The sequence below is a fragment of the Boleophthalmus pectinirostris genome, unplaced genomic scaffold, assembly GCF_026225935.1.
Source record: "Boleophthalmus pectinirostris isolate CB_2022bp ecotype Guang Dong unplaced genomic scaffold, ASM2622593v1 HiC_scaffold_5, whole genome shotgun sequence".
NCBI lineage: Eukaryota > Metazoa > Chordata > Actinopteri > Gobiiformes > Gobiidae > Boleophthalmus > Boleophthalmus pectinirostris.
Window position 1 is genome coordinate 41,101,049 of NW_026571404.1, and position 13,842 is coordinate 41,114,890.

The 13,842-nt window shown below is 44.2% G+C and overlaps 1 protein-coding gene across 1 annotated transcript in view; it reads left to right on the top strand.

The window, feature by feature from the left end:
• LOC110170284 (pro-neuregulin-3, membrane-bound isoform) overlaps nt 1-13,842 on the top strand; it is a 636,481-nt gene that overhangs the window by 582,480 nt on the left and 40,159 nt on the right. Inside the window, exon 5 of the mRNA XM_055162470.1 lies at nt 9,012-9,035. Within this exon, the coding sequence (XP_055018445.1) occupies nt 9,012-9,035 (24 nt within the window). The remainder of the gene's footprint in view (nt 1-9,011; nt 9,036-13,842) is intronic.

The following is a 13,842-nucleotide window of genomic DNA, read 5'->3' on the forward strand; positions in this document are numbered from 1 at the left end:
TTAAGGATTTGAGATGAGATCATCTTATAAGAGGTTATGTGTTTATGTGAAGAGTGGGATTCAAAACACCAACCTTCGGGTTAGTGGACATACACTCTACCAGCTGAGCTAAAGCTGGGGAAGAACTGTCTCTGTGAGATGGGGAAGAACTGAGGAGAGAAAACAGAACATAACAGGGAGATCTGCGTTAAATTCCCTACCTCTACTAAGTACTATGTCCAGGTACTATGGCCAAGTTGTCTACTGTCAAAAATACATCACCACTTCACAGGCATTATTTATTGAGCAGAAGAAACATCGATTGAGGACTGAAAGAGGACTAAACCAGGACTGATTCCAGGACTGAACCAGGAGAAGGTGACCGCAGGTGAAAGAACTGGCGCAGAGGTCCACGCCCCACAGCCCTAAGTGCAGCAGGACAAAAACTGATGTTAGTGGTTGAATGGGTCTTAGCTTTGTTCTGTCCCTCACACACAGCTTGATGTTTGCCTGCCCAGTAGGCAAACACCAGGGTGGCATGGTGGCATGTTGTAAACATGCCCGTGTCTGTGTGGCGTGACTTCAGTGGGCTTGCTATTGATGGGGAGCAATGGTCCACTTGCAAGGGGCCGTTCATCAGGCAATGCCAACCCTTGAAGCAAAATGGCAATGCCTTGTGCCTTAAACCGTTTATTATGCCACTGTATTAATGCGTTTGATTTAGTTGTAGGGTGATATCTTTTACGATAATGCCAATGTTCAAAATGAGCTGTTTAATCTTTTGTAATAATTTAGAATTACTGACCATCCTGATAAGGTCTGGTGTCCAGTTTTTGGGGGGCTTTTCTGAATGTTACACAGTCGAATAAATATAGTTTCCAACTAGGCAGCTGCAGCGCCTTTTTGTGCTGTCAACTCTTGCATAAACAGCATTATTTTGCCCAGGAAACACTTTGTCCTGATGTCATGAAGAACAAAATTCTGTCTTTATCATGTTGTTCTAGGTTCTGCCACAATCCCACAATAGTGCTAATCTGCTGGTTGGTAAGAGTTAGGTCTTTCTCATTTCTTAGCTTCACCAAATACTCTGTAATCTGGTCAATACAAGCCATTGCAAGCATAATATGCTCATCCATGGCCTAAAAAGAAATACAAACATTAGCCCTCAAGAAGTACTGACAGCAGTCATTGTGCTTCATGAGTATTTAATTATAATTGAAGATTGGCTAATTAATCCAGACTGGACAGCAGACAGGTGAGTGGACTGAGGAGCAAACTGGACCATGGGAGGGTGAGTAGACTGAGGAGCAGGCTGGACAACAGACAAGTGAGTGGACTGAGAAGCAGACTAGACCATGGGTGGGTAAGAGGACTAAGAAGCAGGCTGGACAGACAGGTGAGTCTAACTGTGTCAGCAGCTCTCTTGCCTCCTCAAAATCTGCCGAAATATCCTGAAGTGGCAAATCCAATGAGTTCACCTGGCAATATAAATACAAATCTATTTCAGAAAAATAAAAATAATAATAATAATAATAACATTTAAAATACAAATTAATAAAATAACATTTATGTTGGTGGGCATCAGTGGTACAGCCCACAGCCAGGTGCCACATAAAGTGCCAGATGTCAAGGCAAACAAGTAAGTCAGGGCCTCACCTGAATCTGGCCTTCAGTTTGGTCTCACATTTGTTTGCAGCAGCCACAGTCCACATAGAGAGCAACAGGAGGATGTACACCTTCTGATCAGTACCAGGAGACATCATTTAAAGTTATAGCATTTATATTTATATGCAAATGTAAAGCAGGTTTGGCTCTGTACTGCTGACTTTTAACTTCTCTTCTTGTTCTTGTTTCTGTTGTCCTGTAATTGTTTACTAAGCTCCTTTACGTTGTAACTAATATCTATAGTAACTGACAATACAAACTAGCCTCTGTGCAAATGGAACGCTTTGTAGGCTAGGCGGAGTGACTGCAATAGGTAAGTGATCAGAAGGAGCCATAAGGTAAGCGAATGAAATGCGAACACAAAATAAAGTTGGTAATATGAAAGGATGTATTGTATTATTAGGTTTCTATATTCATTTGCAATAATACTAATATTCTTATAATACACATGATAGCCATGCATGTATTATAAATTGTGATTTATATTATATATTAAATATATATTAAACAGACCAAAAAAAAAAAAAAAAAACTTCAGTTCAATGCAAATGATCCCCTGAGATCAATTCAATTTAAATTCTATTAAAAAAGTTTATTGTCAAATTTCCATATAAACAATTGAAATTATGTTCTCGTTCAATCTTCTAAATTAAATTATAATAAAATAAAAGAAAAAGTCGTCTTCTTTAGGGAGACATGGATTCCTAGCTTCCCGGCTGACTGGTGCTTAGAGAGGGGAGGTAGTTCAGTATTCTAACAGCCCAGTGGATGAAGCTGTTAGTGAGTCTGATGGACTGACTGGAAACTGAGGCTCATGTACTTCCTCCTGGAGGGCAGGAGGCTGAACAAATTCTGAATGGGGTGACTTGCATCAGTTACAATTGTGATGGCTTTGCAGGTGAGGCGGATGATGTATCTTTCTTGCAGGGAGGGAAGTGGTGCACCAATCTTCCTGATCTGTGTTCACTATGCTCTGCTGGGGTCTCCTGTTGTGGTCAGTGCAGCTTCTGCCCCACACACTGATGCAGCTGGAAAGGATGCTCTCAGTGGTTCCTCTGTAGAATGTGGTCATGATGGGTGGAGATGCACTTGCCCGCTTGAGTTTCCGCAGGAAGTAGAGGCGCTGCTGGGCTTTCTTCTCCAGTGATGCAGTGCTGGTGGTCCAGGGGAGCTCGTCACTGTTGTGCACTCCCAAGAATTTAGTGCTGCTCACTATCTCCACAGCAGCGCCATCTATGGTCAGTGGATGGATGTCAGTAAACTAGGACTAAACCAGGACTACACCAGAACTAAACCAGGAATAAACCAGGACTAAACAGGAGCCATGACTAGCTGTTCAAAGCACTTCATTATGATTGGCGTCAGTGCCACACAGCGGTAGTCATTGAAGCAGGATGGGGATGGTTTCTTTGGTATAGGTACGATGGTGGTGACTTTGAATGGGACAATGGCTTGTTCCAAAGAGGCATTGAAGATGTCTGTAAAGACATCATTTAGCTCCTCTGCGCAATCCTTCTGCACACAACCTGGGATGTTGTCTGGATCTGCTGCTTTGTGTGGGTTGATGGTGGTGAGTGTCCTCTTCACGCTGGCGGCAGACAGACAGACTTGTAATGGAGAGGGGGTGTGGTTTTCTATGGGTGGGTAGTTTATCTTGTTTGTGTACTTAAGTCAATATGTGAAGCATGTGTATGCAACAGGGAGAGTGGAAATGTTAGTCACAGTGTGGTTGAGAGGTCCAATAGTTTGGAGATCTGAAGTCCTCAGGTGACTCAGGTGAGCTGAAATGGACAGAGCTCACATGATCTAAACAATACCTCCAGACAGCTTCAAGCTGAAGGTACGCTGTACTTGCTGTTTAAAGAGGCGAAGACACAACATCCTCCAAGGATATTGACTATAAGATTTCAAATATTTAAATTTGGAAAAAATGTGAAAGCTTGCTTTCAGTCAGATCAGCTACTGTAATTAAGATAAAAGCATGTCAAAGCACAAATTTCGAAGAGGGAACTGGAAGTTTTAACTTCTCGGGTGTTCAGAAAAGATAAGGAGCTACTCTGTGTCTCCCTGTTTCTCTGTCCTTTCTGGTCAAACATCCAAGTTGTACTCCTGGGGTGTGGTGAGTGATGACCAGTGTATTTCTTGTAGTAACCACCCACTTAATTTTGAGCCAGGATGGCTATACGAGTGAGGTAAAGGGCTTTGGCCCATAGGCCCTCAGCTTCTGGCACTCAGGCCTAAACCCTAACCTAACCCTTACCTTGTGTTTGTTTGTTTTATATCCAATATATCAGTCTTCTGATCTATAAGGGGGCATGGTCACAATATATTATTTTGTTCCTATCGCCATTTGGTTACCAAACTTGGTCAGGATGTCACAACGTGCCAATTTATTTATTGTCAAAAAATGGAAATAGGCAGAAGTTAGAAAAGCTTGAATTTGAATACTTCCATCCATCCATCCATTTACTTCCACTAATCTGGGGCCGAGTCGGGGGGAAGCAGTCTAAGCAGTGACTTCCTTCACAATGGACACTTCCTTGAGTTCGCCAGGGGGACCCCAAGGCATTCCAAGGCAGGCCGAGAGAATTAATGTTCTGCTAAACTCAGATTGTGCAGTTAAAAAATAATTATAAAAGGCTTAGGGAATGTGCAATCAAAACTGCACATAGGCTGAGGGAATGTGCAATCAAAACTGCACATAGGGTGAGGGAATGTGCAATCAAAACTGCACGTAGGTGTAGGGGAAATAGCTACTTGTAGGATTGTATAAGGTGTGTGCATCTAATGGTTTAGTATTGACGAATTACTGAAATTATACATGTGTGGGGCACCAGATTCTGACTGAATCAAACTTAACCATTGCGATCACAACGACTTATCAATTTAGTCAATCTGAAGGAAAAGTTCCCGAAAAAGTGACCTGATGATAACTTTAAGAAAAATCACTGAAACCAGCAAATTCCTTTGTGTAGTTTATTAGCAAAATAACAACTAGACACCAGCTTTCAAGTTCTGATTATGTGATTAACAATGAAGCACCAATTTTAACAACATGAGGTAGTTATAAAACGGGGTTCAGTTTAGCTCAGTTTGGCGTTTCGCCAAGTCACTATTGCGCTTGCATTAAGAATAATTGGACGCACTTGTAGGATGGATGCCAACCACTGCACATTCACTGTTCAAACCAGCTCTTACTTGGTGGTGCTCTCTACCAATCAGAAAGTTGATCAGGTTCTCTCACGGAGATCAATACCACGGGTCTGTGTGGAATTCAGCGATGGCCTGGTTTGGGCGCTGTTGTCACACACACAGGCAGGGCAGTGGCACAGCGGTTGTGGGCTCGGGCAGAGTGGTCCACGCCTCCTTCACCGGGGTCCGGGTCTCCAGGTCCTCTCAGCTCTCGGCAGGTGCGACTCCGGGTCTGGGCTTAGCTCCCCTGGGTCCACCTCGGCTGGTTCCGTCTCCCCTGGTCCTCCCCTCGGCTGGTCCGCGAAGGCGAAGTGAAGAGCGAAGTGAAAGCACTTTTTCCACACGTGAGGTTCACTTTGGTCAGCGCATGTGGTGGGCATTGTCATATGCAAATTTAAGGCACGCCTGTGTCTGAGCTGAACTGGTTCCATATCACATTTCGCACAAGACAAAGGCAATTTGATTGTTTCCCAAATTCACGTACTTCATGCCTATTTCATAACATTAGCCAACAATTTAGGCAGGGGAATCAAAGATAGGTTTGTCAGGAAACACACCATGAAGGTACCGTAAACATTTCCGAGGCAACATGACATGAACAACAATAAACTGTAGAACACATGGGGAAAGCAATGTGGTATTCTTGTAATCACATGAGCATTACACCAGAATCACATAGAACACAATTAAACCATTTTAACCAGTTATCAGGATGTGTTTTACTCAGTCTTTCTTTAGTCCAAAGGTGGCAGCCATGTTCTACCGCTGACTTTAACGCGGCCCCACGTTGGCGGCAGGAAGTCTGAGACATAGGTGTGGCTCTACTCACCAAAATGAGTGATGTTTCCCAGGAAAGTCATTATTTAACAGGTCTTATCACTTTAGCAGAGCCATGTTAACCCCCTTAATTGATTCATGTCCAGTTTTGTGTCATTGCGTGAATTCCAAGGTGGGGGTAAGAGGTGTGAACCAGAGAGGACCCCTCCTCCCAGTCGTAAACCTTGCCATAACAGTCTGGTAACCCCAAATTCTCCTCTCCTCAAATGTTGATTTTGCGGGGTGAAGAAAAGTGCACTGAACGGCTTGGGAATGTGCAATTATTAATAGAATACAAGAATGCAAAGGGCTTGCCTGTTAAGAATAAAAGGCTAAGAACAGAACATTGGATTCTTCTGGAATGTTCTTCTGTGAGCCCAGATCTCAATCCTACTGAACATCTGTGAAAGGAGCTGAAACATGCTGTCTGGAGAAGGAACCCTTCAAACCTGAGACAACTAGAGTAGTTTGCTCATGAGAAATGGGTCAAAATACCAGCTGATATATGCAGAAGTGTCATTGACAGTTGCTGAAATCATTTGTTTGCAGAGTTTGCATCAAAAGGTTGTGTAATAAAATATAAAGTTAAGGTACCATCATTTTTGTCCAGGCCAGTTATTTTGTTTTTTTCTAATGATTCTGTTGACCCACAGGTGAAAAGCAATGTTTGAATTTTCTTGGACAATTTTCAGTACATTTTTATTTATTATTGCTTTTATCAGTTTCAAGTTATTTCAGTGATGATTGTTGATTTATTTTCATTGCCAGAGGGGTTATCCACGACTGTACACACACACACATATATACACAAACATATATATATTTTTGCCTCATTAATTTTGGAAAATGAGTTGGAATACTAATATTTTAAAGCTGCTAATTCACACTAATGCATTTTTTGTGATTTTTTTTTTAAATAGTTCTGCAACTAGAGGTGCACTTCCTGGGAGAGTATCTTTGTTCCCTTGGCTCTATTTTTACACTGCTCTGTGTTCCCACAGCTCAATCCATTTTTTCACGTGACACCAAGACACCCTAGGCTGGAGGTCGACGATCGACTTTGTCGTTATGTCATCTGACCTCCGGCTATGTGTCTTGGACACTCTGGTGAAGGAAGGGGCTGAGCTGTGAACTGGTCACCACCTGGTTTGAGTTGGGTCCACTGGTGGAGGAGGAAGCCGGAAAGACCTGGCAGGCCCAAGTGTATAGTGAGGGTCTGTTGGTAAGGTCTGACAGAGCCCTCTGTCATAATGGCAATCCCCAAACCCGGTGGTGGATACCAGAAGTAAAGGATTTTGTCAGGTGGAAGAAGGAGCCCTGTCATGCCTTGCTGGCTCATGGGATTTCTGAGGTAGCTGACAGGTACTGGCAGGCCAAGTGTGATGCGGCTTGTGCAGTCGCAGAGGCAAAAACTCTAGCCTCTAGGCCATGGAGAAGAACTATCAGAAGGCATGAAAGAAATTCTAGCAAACTGTCCGGCGGCTCAGGAGGGGGAAGCAGTACTTCACCAACACTTTTGCGGGGAGAGGTATTGACCTCAACTGGGAAAGGAATACTCTGAGAATCTCTTTACTCCCACCATCATCTTTCTAAGAGGAAGCAGAAGCTGGGGCCTCAGAGGCGGACTAGTCACCCTGGCTGAAGTCAGTGAGGTAGTTGGTAAGCTCCTTGGTGGCTCCGTAAGATCCTTCCCGAGTATTTTAAGTCTCTGGATGTTGTGGGGCTGTCTTGGCTGACAGGTCTCTGCAACATCAAATGGCAGTCAGGGACAGTACCTCTGTTCCAACTACAGGAGAGTCCTCAGCCTCCCTGGTAAAGTCTATTCCACGGTACTGGAGAGGAGAATCTGGCAAACGTTGGATCCAGGAGGAGCAGCATGGTTTTCATCCTGGCTGTGGAACACTGGCCCAGCTCTATACTCTTTATCGGGTGCTCAAGGGTTCATGGGATTTTGCCCAGCTAGTCCACATGTGCTTTGTGGATCTGGAGAAGGCATTCGACCATGTCCCTTGTGGTATCCTGTAGGGGGTGCTCCGGGAGTATGGGGCCCAGTGCACTTTGCTAAGGGCTGTCTGGTCTCTGTATGACTGGAGCAGGAGCTGTGTTCCCATTGCCGGCAGTAAGTCAGACCTGTTCCTGATGCATGTTGGACTCCACCAGGGCTGACCTTTGTCACCGGTTCTGTTGATTGTATGTATGGACAGAATGTCTAGGCACAGCAAGGGGGCAGATGGGGTCCGGGGACCACAGGATCTCATCTCTGCTGTTTGCAGATGATGTTGTCCTGGTAGCTTCATCAGGCCAGGACCTGCACTGTGCACTGAGGCAGTGTGTATCTGAGTGTGAAGTGGCTGGGATGAAGATCATCGTGAGTTTCCTCCGCTGGGTGGTTGGGCGCTTCCTTAGAGACAGGGTGAGGAGCTGGGTCACACGGGAGGAACTTGGTCACATAGGAGGAGCTCGGAGTAGAGCCGCTACTCTTCCATGTCAAGGAGAGCCAGGTGAGGTGCCTGGGCATCTGTTCTGGATGCCTCTTGGGCGCCTCTCTTGGTAGGTGTTCTGGGCATGTCCCACTGGGAAGACCCAGAACACACTGGAGGGGCTATGTCTCTCAGTTGGCATGGGAACACCTTGAGGTCACCCCAGAGGAACTGGAGGAAGTGTCCAGGGTGAAGGATGTCTGGCCCCAATAAGAGGAAGAAAATGGATGGATGGAAATGTGGAAACATAGAGTTGTTTGAATATACAGCTGACTCCCACTTGCTTCAAGAATGGAAGCAGAACACATCAGGACAGGACCCATAGCCATTGTTAATCACTGTGTTTGGCCCAGTTTGACTCTGAGCTATCGTGCATGCTCACAAGGTTTGTAAACAGGAAGCAGCTACTACACAGTCAAAGCTACTATTGAATGTTATATATTGGACAATGCAAAATATTATTATTAATAATGAGACAGCAGTAGCTCAGTGAAGTGGCAGTAGCTCAGTTGGTAGTGTTTGTCCACTGATCCGAAGGTTGAATCCCACTCTCGACATAAACATCATTGGTTGAGCAGTCAGATCCACTGACCCCCAAGTTGGCGGTGCGATTCCAGTTCCCACAGATGCGTGTCTGCAACTGTGTGTCTGTGAATGGGTGAGTGGTTAATTGCTTTAATGTGTTTTGTGCACCTTGAAGATGGAAAAGCGCTATATAAAAATGTGACTATTGGACCATGACCAAATGTTCCTAAGGTAGACCGTGAAATGGAAATATAGCAAAATATAGACCCTTTAATTTGGAAGTTGCTTTCCTAACGCTATACCGTTATGCTAATAACTTTCTTTCTCTCTCCCCCTGTGCTGCTGGACCTGCAGATCACCTGGGAATCGAGTTCATGGGTAAGTCATCTTATCTCATTGGTATTTTATCCAGTATGACTAGTGGCAACACACAATGAACATTAGATGTGCAGGAACAATACTTGGTTAAGTGACTGTACAGAAGTTGAGTGATTCCTGCCTATGTAAAATCCATAAGTTCCATTATTAAACCAATCAGTGTGGCAATTAAAGTAGAGATTGCCAGACAGAAAGCTGCACTGGCCTCTGGTTCTACAGGGCAAAGTATTGCCCATCCTGACTGCTGCTATGTCTCTTTTCCCAAGTGGCCTGTCTGCTTTTTGGACTAATAGACAGATTATTGGTTTATCAATACAGCAGGTGCACACACAGCCTAATGAGTCCGGTTCCTTATATTAATTTTTTAACCTTAGTGGGAATTTTTGGGGGATTTGCTAAACTATATATTTTTGGAAAGGTTAGTATATGGAGTCAGAAACTCAATGTTTGCATTTGCCCAGATGTCTATATGGCGGCCATATTGATTTTTTTTTTTTTAATGGCCGCCAAAAAACTCTTTTTGAAATATCTCAGCCTCTGAATAAGTTGAAATGTTGATTTTAACTGCTAAACCCACATTTTCAGGGTCAGGGAATCAAATGGTACTAGTTACAAAGCTATAACACTTAAACACATTAACCCTTAGATGCATAAGTGGGTCAAAAATGACCCGGTTTGGTTGTTTTCTTTCAATTTCATTGTAATATTCGCATGTAATACTCCATGTTCTTCCAAAAACATGTTTTTTTTTATTATCCTGTTGAAATACATTAACAATGGGGGTAGAACAAACTATAAACATCACATGCAGTTGGTCAGATAATTCAAAGAGTTTAAAAGTAGCTAACATAAAATTTTTATGTTGGATGTCAACATACACATTTAGACGCAATATGATAACAAAACATTTTTTTATTAGACATTTTCTATACATCATCATTATCATCATCACTTTCATACAACCATAGACCGTATATACGAGTGCACAGATCTAACGCTGTAGCTGCCACATGTCAAATAGGAAGTTCTCCAGGAGGCTCTTCCAGCTCCTTCTGACTCTGGCTCCAATGGACTTACATTAGGATCTTGTGGCTCATTTCTCTGTACCTGCTGCAGTGAGCCTCGACATTTTGGTCTTAAAATGTTTGTATTAACTCACTCTACATGATCCAGAATTTTTTTTTTGCTATTTTGTCCATTAAAAAAATCCTATTCATAATATAAAGCCCGTGGGTGGATGAGATCCGTCCTGAGTATCTCAAGTCTCTGGATGTTGTGGGGCTGTCTTGGCTGACACATCTCTGCAACATCACATGGCAGTCGGAGACAGTCCCTCTGGACTGGCAGACTGGGGTGGTGGTCCCTCTGTATAAGAAGGAGGACCGGAGGGTGTGTTCCACCTACAGGGGAATCATACTTCTCAGCCTCCACGGTAAGGTCTATGCCAGGGTACTGGAGAGGAGAATCCGACCGTGGTTTTTGTCCCGGTTGTGGAACACTGGACCAGCTCTACACTCTCCATCGATTGCTCGACGGCTCGTGGGAGTTTGCCCAACCAGTCCACATGTGCTTTGTGGAACTGGAGAAGGCATTCAACCATGTCCCTCGTGGTGTCCTGTGGGGGGTGCTTCGGGAGTATGGGGTCCGGGGCACTTTGCCAAGGGCTGTCCGGTCCCTGTATGACTGAAGCAGGAGCTGTGTTCACATTGCCGGCAATAAGTCAGACCTGTTCCCGGTGCATGTTGGACTCCCCAGGGCCTCCCCTGTCACCGGCTCTGTTTATTGTATTTATGGACAAAATTTCTAGGTGCAGTCAGGGGCCGGAGGGGGTCCGGTTTGGGGACCACAGGATTTCATCTCTGCTGTTTGCAGATGATGTTGTCCTGATGGCTTCATCAAACCAGGACCTGCAGCACTGGGGCAGTTTGAACTGAGTGTGAAGCGGCTGGGATGAGGATCAGCTCCTCCAAATCTGAGGCCGTGGTTCTTGACCGGAAAAAGGCATCTTGTCCTCTCCCGGTGGGTGGACAGTCCCTGCCTCAAGTAGAGGAGTTCAAGTATCTCAGGGTCTTGTTCACGAGTGAGGGGAGGACGGAGCGTTAGATTCACAGGTGGATCGGTGCAGAGTTGGCAGTGATGCGGATGCTGTATCGGACCGTTGTGGTGAAGAGCGAGCTGAGCCGAACGACAAATCTCTCAATTTACCTGTCAGTCTACATTCACCTATGGTCATGAGCTCTGGGTAATGACCAAAAGGACGAGATCATGGATACAAGCACTCGAAATGAGTTTGCATCGCAGGGTAGCTGGGTGCTCCCTTAGAGATAGGATGAGGAGCTCAGTCACACGGGAGGAGCTTGAAGTAGAGCCACTGCTCCTCCACGTCGAGAGGAGCCAGCTGAAGTGGCTCGGGCATCTGATCCGGATGCCTCCTGGACGCCTCCTTCAGTCCTGTAACCGTGAACATGATGAGCCTCATTTGAGCGGCGCTGAACACTATGGGTGTATATATATGGGTGGATCATATCACAACAGCTTCAGGGCCTTTACCCTGTGATAGCAAATATAAGCGAGACCGCAGCATCAAAAAATGAGCAGGACACCCCTATTTGGACGATGCAAGAACCGGAGCCCGCAGCCAGGCCAGAGCTCGGAGCCGGCAGTGCTTGAAGCCCATGGAGCTGGCCGTAGATCTACCCATCTTGTTGAACAGTAGCTAATGTTTATTAAACAAATATATGAAAATAAATGGACAGACACAGAAGGCAGATACATAAATATACTAATATATGGGCACATATTCTGCATTAATATGCTGCTCAATAGGCGCCCACTGCGCCTATTGAGCCCCCAGTGTACACTGAGGCCTGCTGTGGGAATAATGGCGCCTGTAAAGGAAATGTCAGGAAAAGTTAGATACAACATTAGAGAGGACTCCCAAAGCTTGACTAGACATGGGGGAAGGGGCGACGGAGACCATGTGGTCCATCAAACTCAGATGAGTGGGACTGAGTGAGCATTTTGGATCACTGAGTGTAGGACACACTCCTATGAACTTGTCTAAATTAGAATATCACAAATAGAGGCAATAGAGGCTTTGCACTGTCACGTGTCCCCCATGGCAACGATACCTACGCCGCCATGACACCGAGCACGCTATGCCATTGGCTTCAGTAGCATCAGAGAAACATGGGCATGTTTTGTTGTGTATTTGGTTGTTCTAGACGCTCTGAAAGGGATAAAACAATTTGTTTCTTCACCGTTCCTCTGGAAATGACTCATCAATAGCTCAAACAAGGGAATTATAAAAAAAAAAGACAGGAATTATGGCTAGAGAACATAAACCGCGAAGAGATTTCCTATGGTACCATCAAGACACACGTCACTTTCATCAAGGTATTTGCTATTTAAATTGTTTCATAGCTTATTTAATGAGAGAAGCACATTTAGTGAACTAAAATGTAAAAAGAAAACATTTTCAGTGTGAGTGGCAGTAGAAACTGTATCTTCCAACGCACATATAAACATATCACTTATAGTAGGACCCATGTTTTCTTTATTGCCTTGCTTATCCACAACTATGTCTTCAAGAATTAATCGCTTTTTGTGAGCAGATCTTTCTAACATTCATGAGGATCTTTTCATAGCCGATTCTTTCGAGGTTCGGCTCACTGAGCTCTTCGACTCGTGCACCTCGACCCGTGTTGATCATAGAGCCCAGTGTGGGTTTGTTGAATCATAAACTAGTGCGGGTTTTCCTGGATGAATTAATGAAATTTTAGTTCAGTAAATGTGCTTCTTTCATTAAATAAGCTATCAAACAATTTAAATAGCAAATATCTTGATGAAACTTCGGGTGTCTTGATGGTACCATTGGAAATCTCTTTGCGGTTTATTTATTCTAGCCATAATCCGTGCCTTTTTTTCGATAATTCCATTGTTTGAGCTCCCTGATGAGTAATTTCCAGAGGAACAGTGAAGAAATGAATCATTTTATCTCTTTCAGAGCGGCTAGAACAGCCAAATACACCACAAAACCTGCTCATGTTTCTCCGATGCTACTGAAGTCAATGGCATAGCATGCCCTGGTGTCATGGCAGCGTCGGTACCGTTGCCATGGGGGACACATGACGGTGCAAAGCCTCTATATCCTGAAAAGGAGTTTAGAGGATAGAAGGGAGAAGGTGCCTGACAGGATGAAGAAATAGAGGAAGGAAGTAGCAAAAAAAAAAAAAGTACAGAAGAAGTTAAAATTAAAATGGAACAAATGAGAACGGATTAAGATTTATTGCGCAGAGAAAATCAGGATTAAAGAGGACAAACTAGATTTATCAGTGATACTATGAAGGGTTAGGAAGAGTGTAGGCTCCAAGAAAGGTGTAAAACCAAAAGGAGTCCATAATTTGAGGACAAGGAGGGCACTGACGAAGACTGTGATAAGGGTAATGAGCCTATTGAATATGATAGTGACACTCCTGTCACTGCACAGGCAAATTGTAAAATGATTGAAACCGCTATGGACAAAAAAAAAAAAGGTAGACGGGGGTGCTTATTTGTTTTCACTTGAACCAGTGGATGGGGACTGGGAGACTATGTTCCTTTTGGAGTGAGAGACCCCACAGCCTTAGTTGATAAATTACCAAAGTTATACAAGGGTGAGGATTCATGGCTATCTGAATTTACTAATGTTTCAGGCTGTAAAAGAGGTGTTCCCAAAACCTGTAGAGACAGCTCCAACTGTCCTGTCAAGGACTCCTGGGTTAGATCCTGTGGAACATTATGCTAAATGTGTAAAAATGCCACAGGG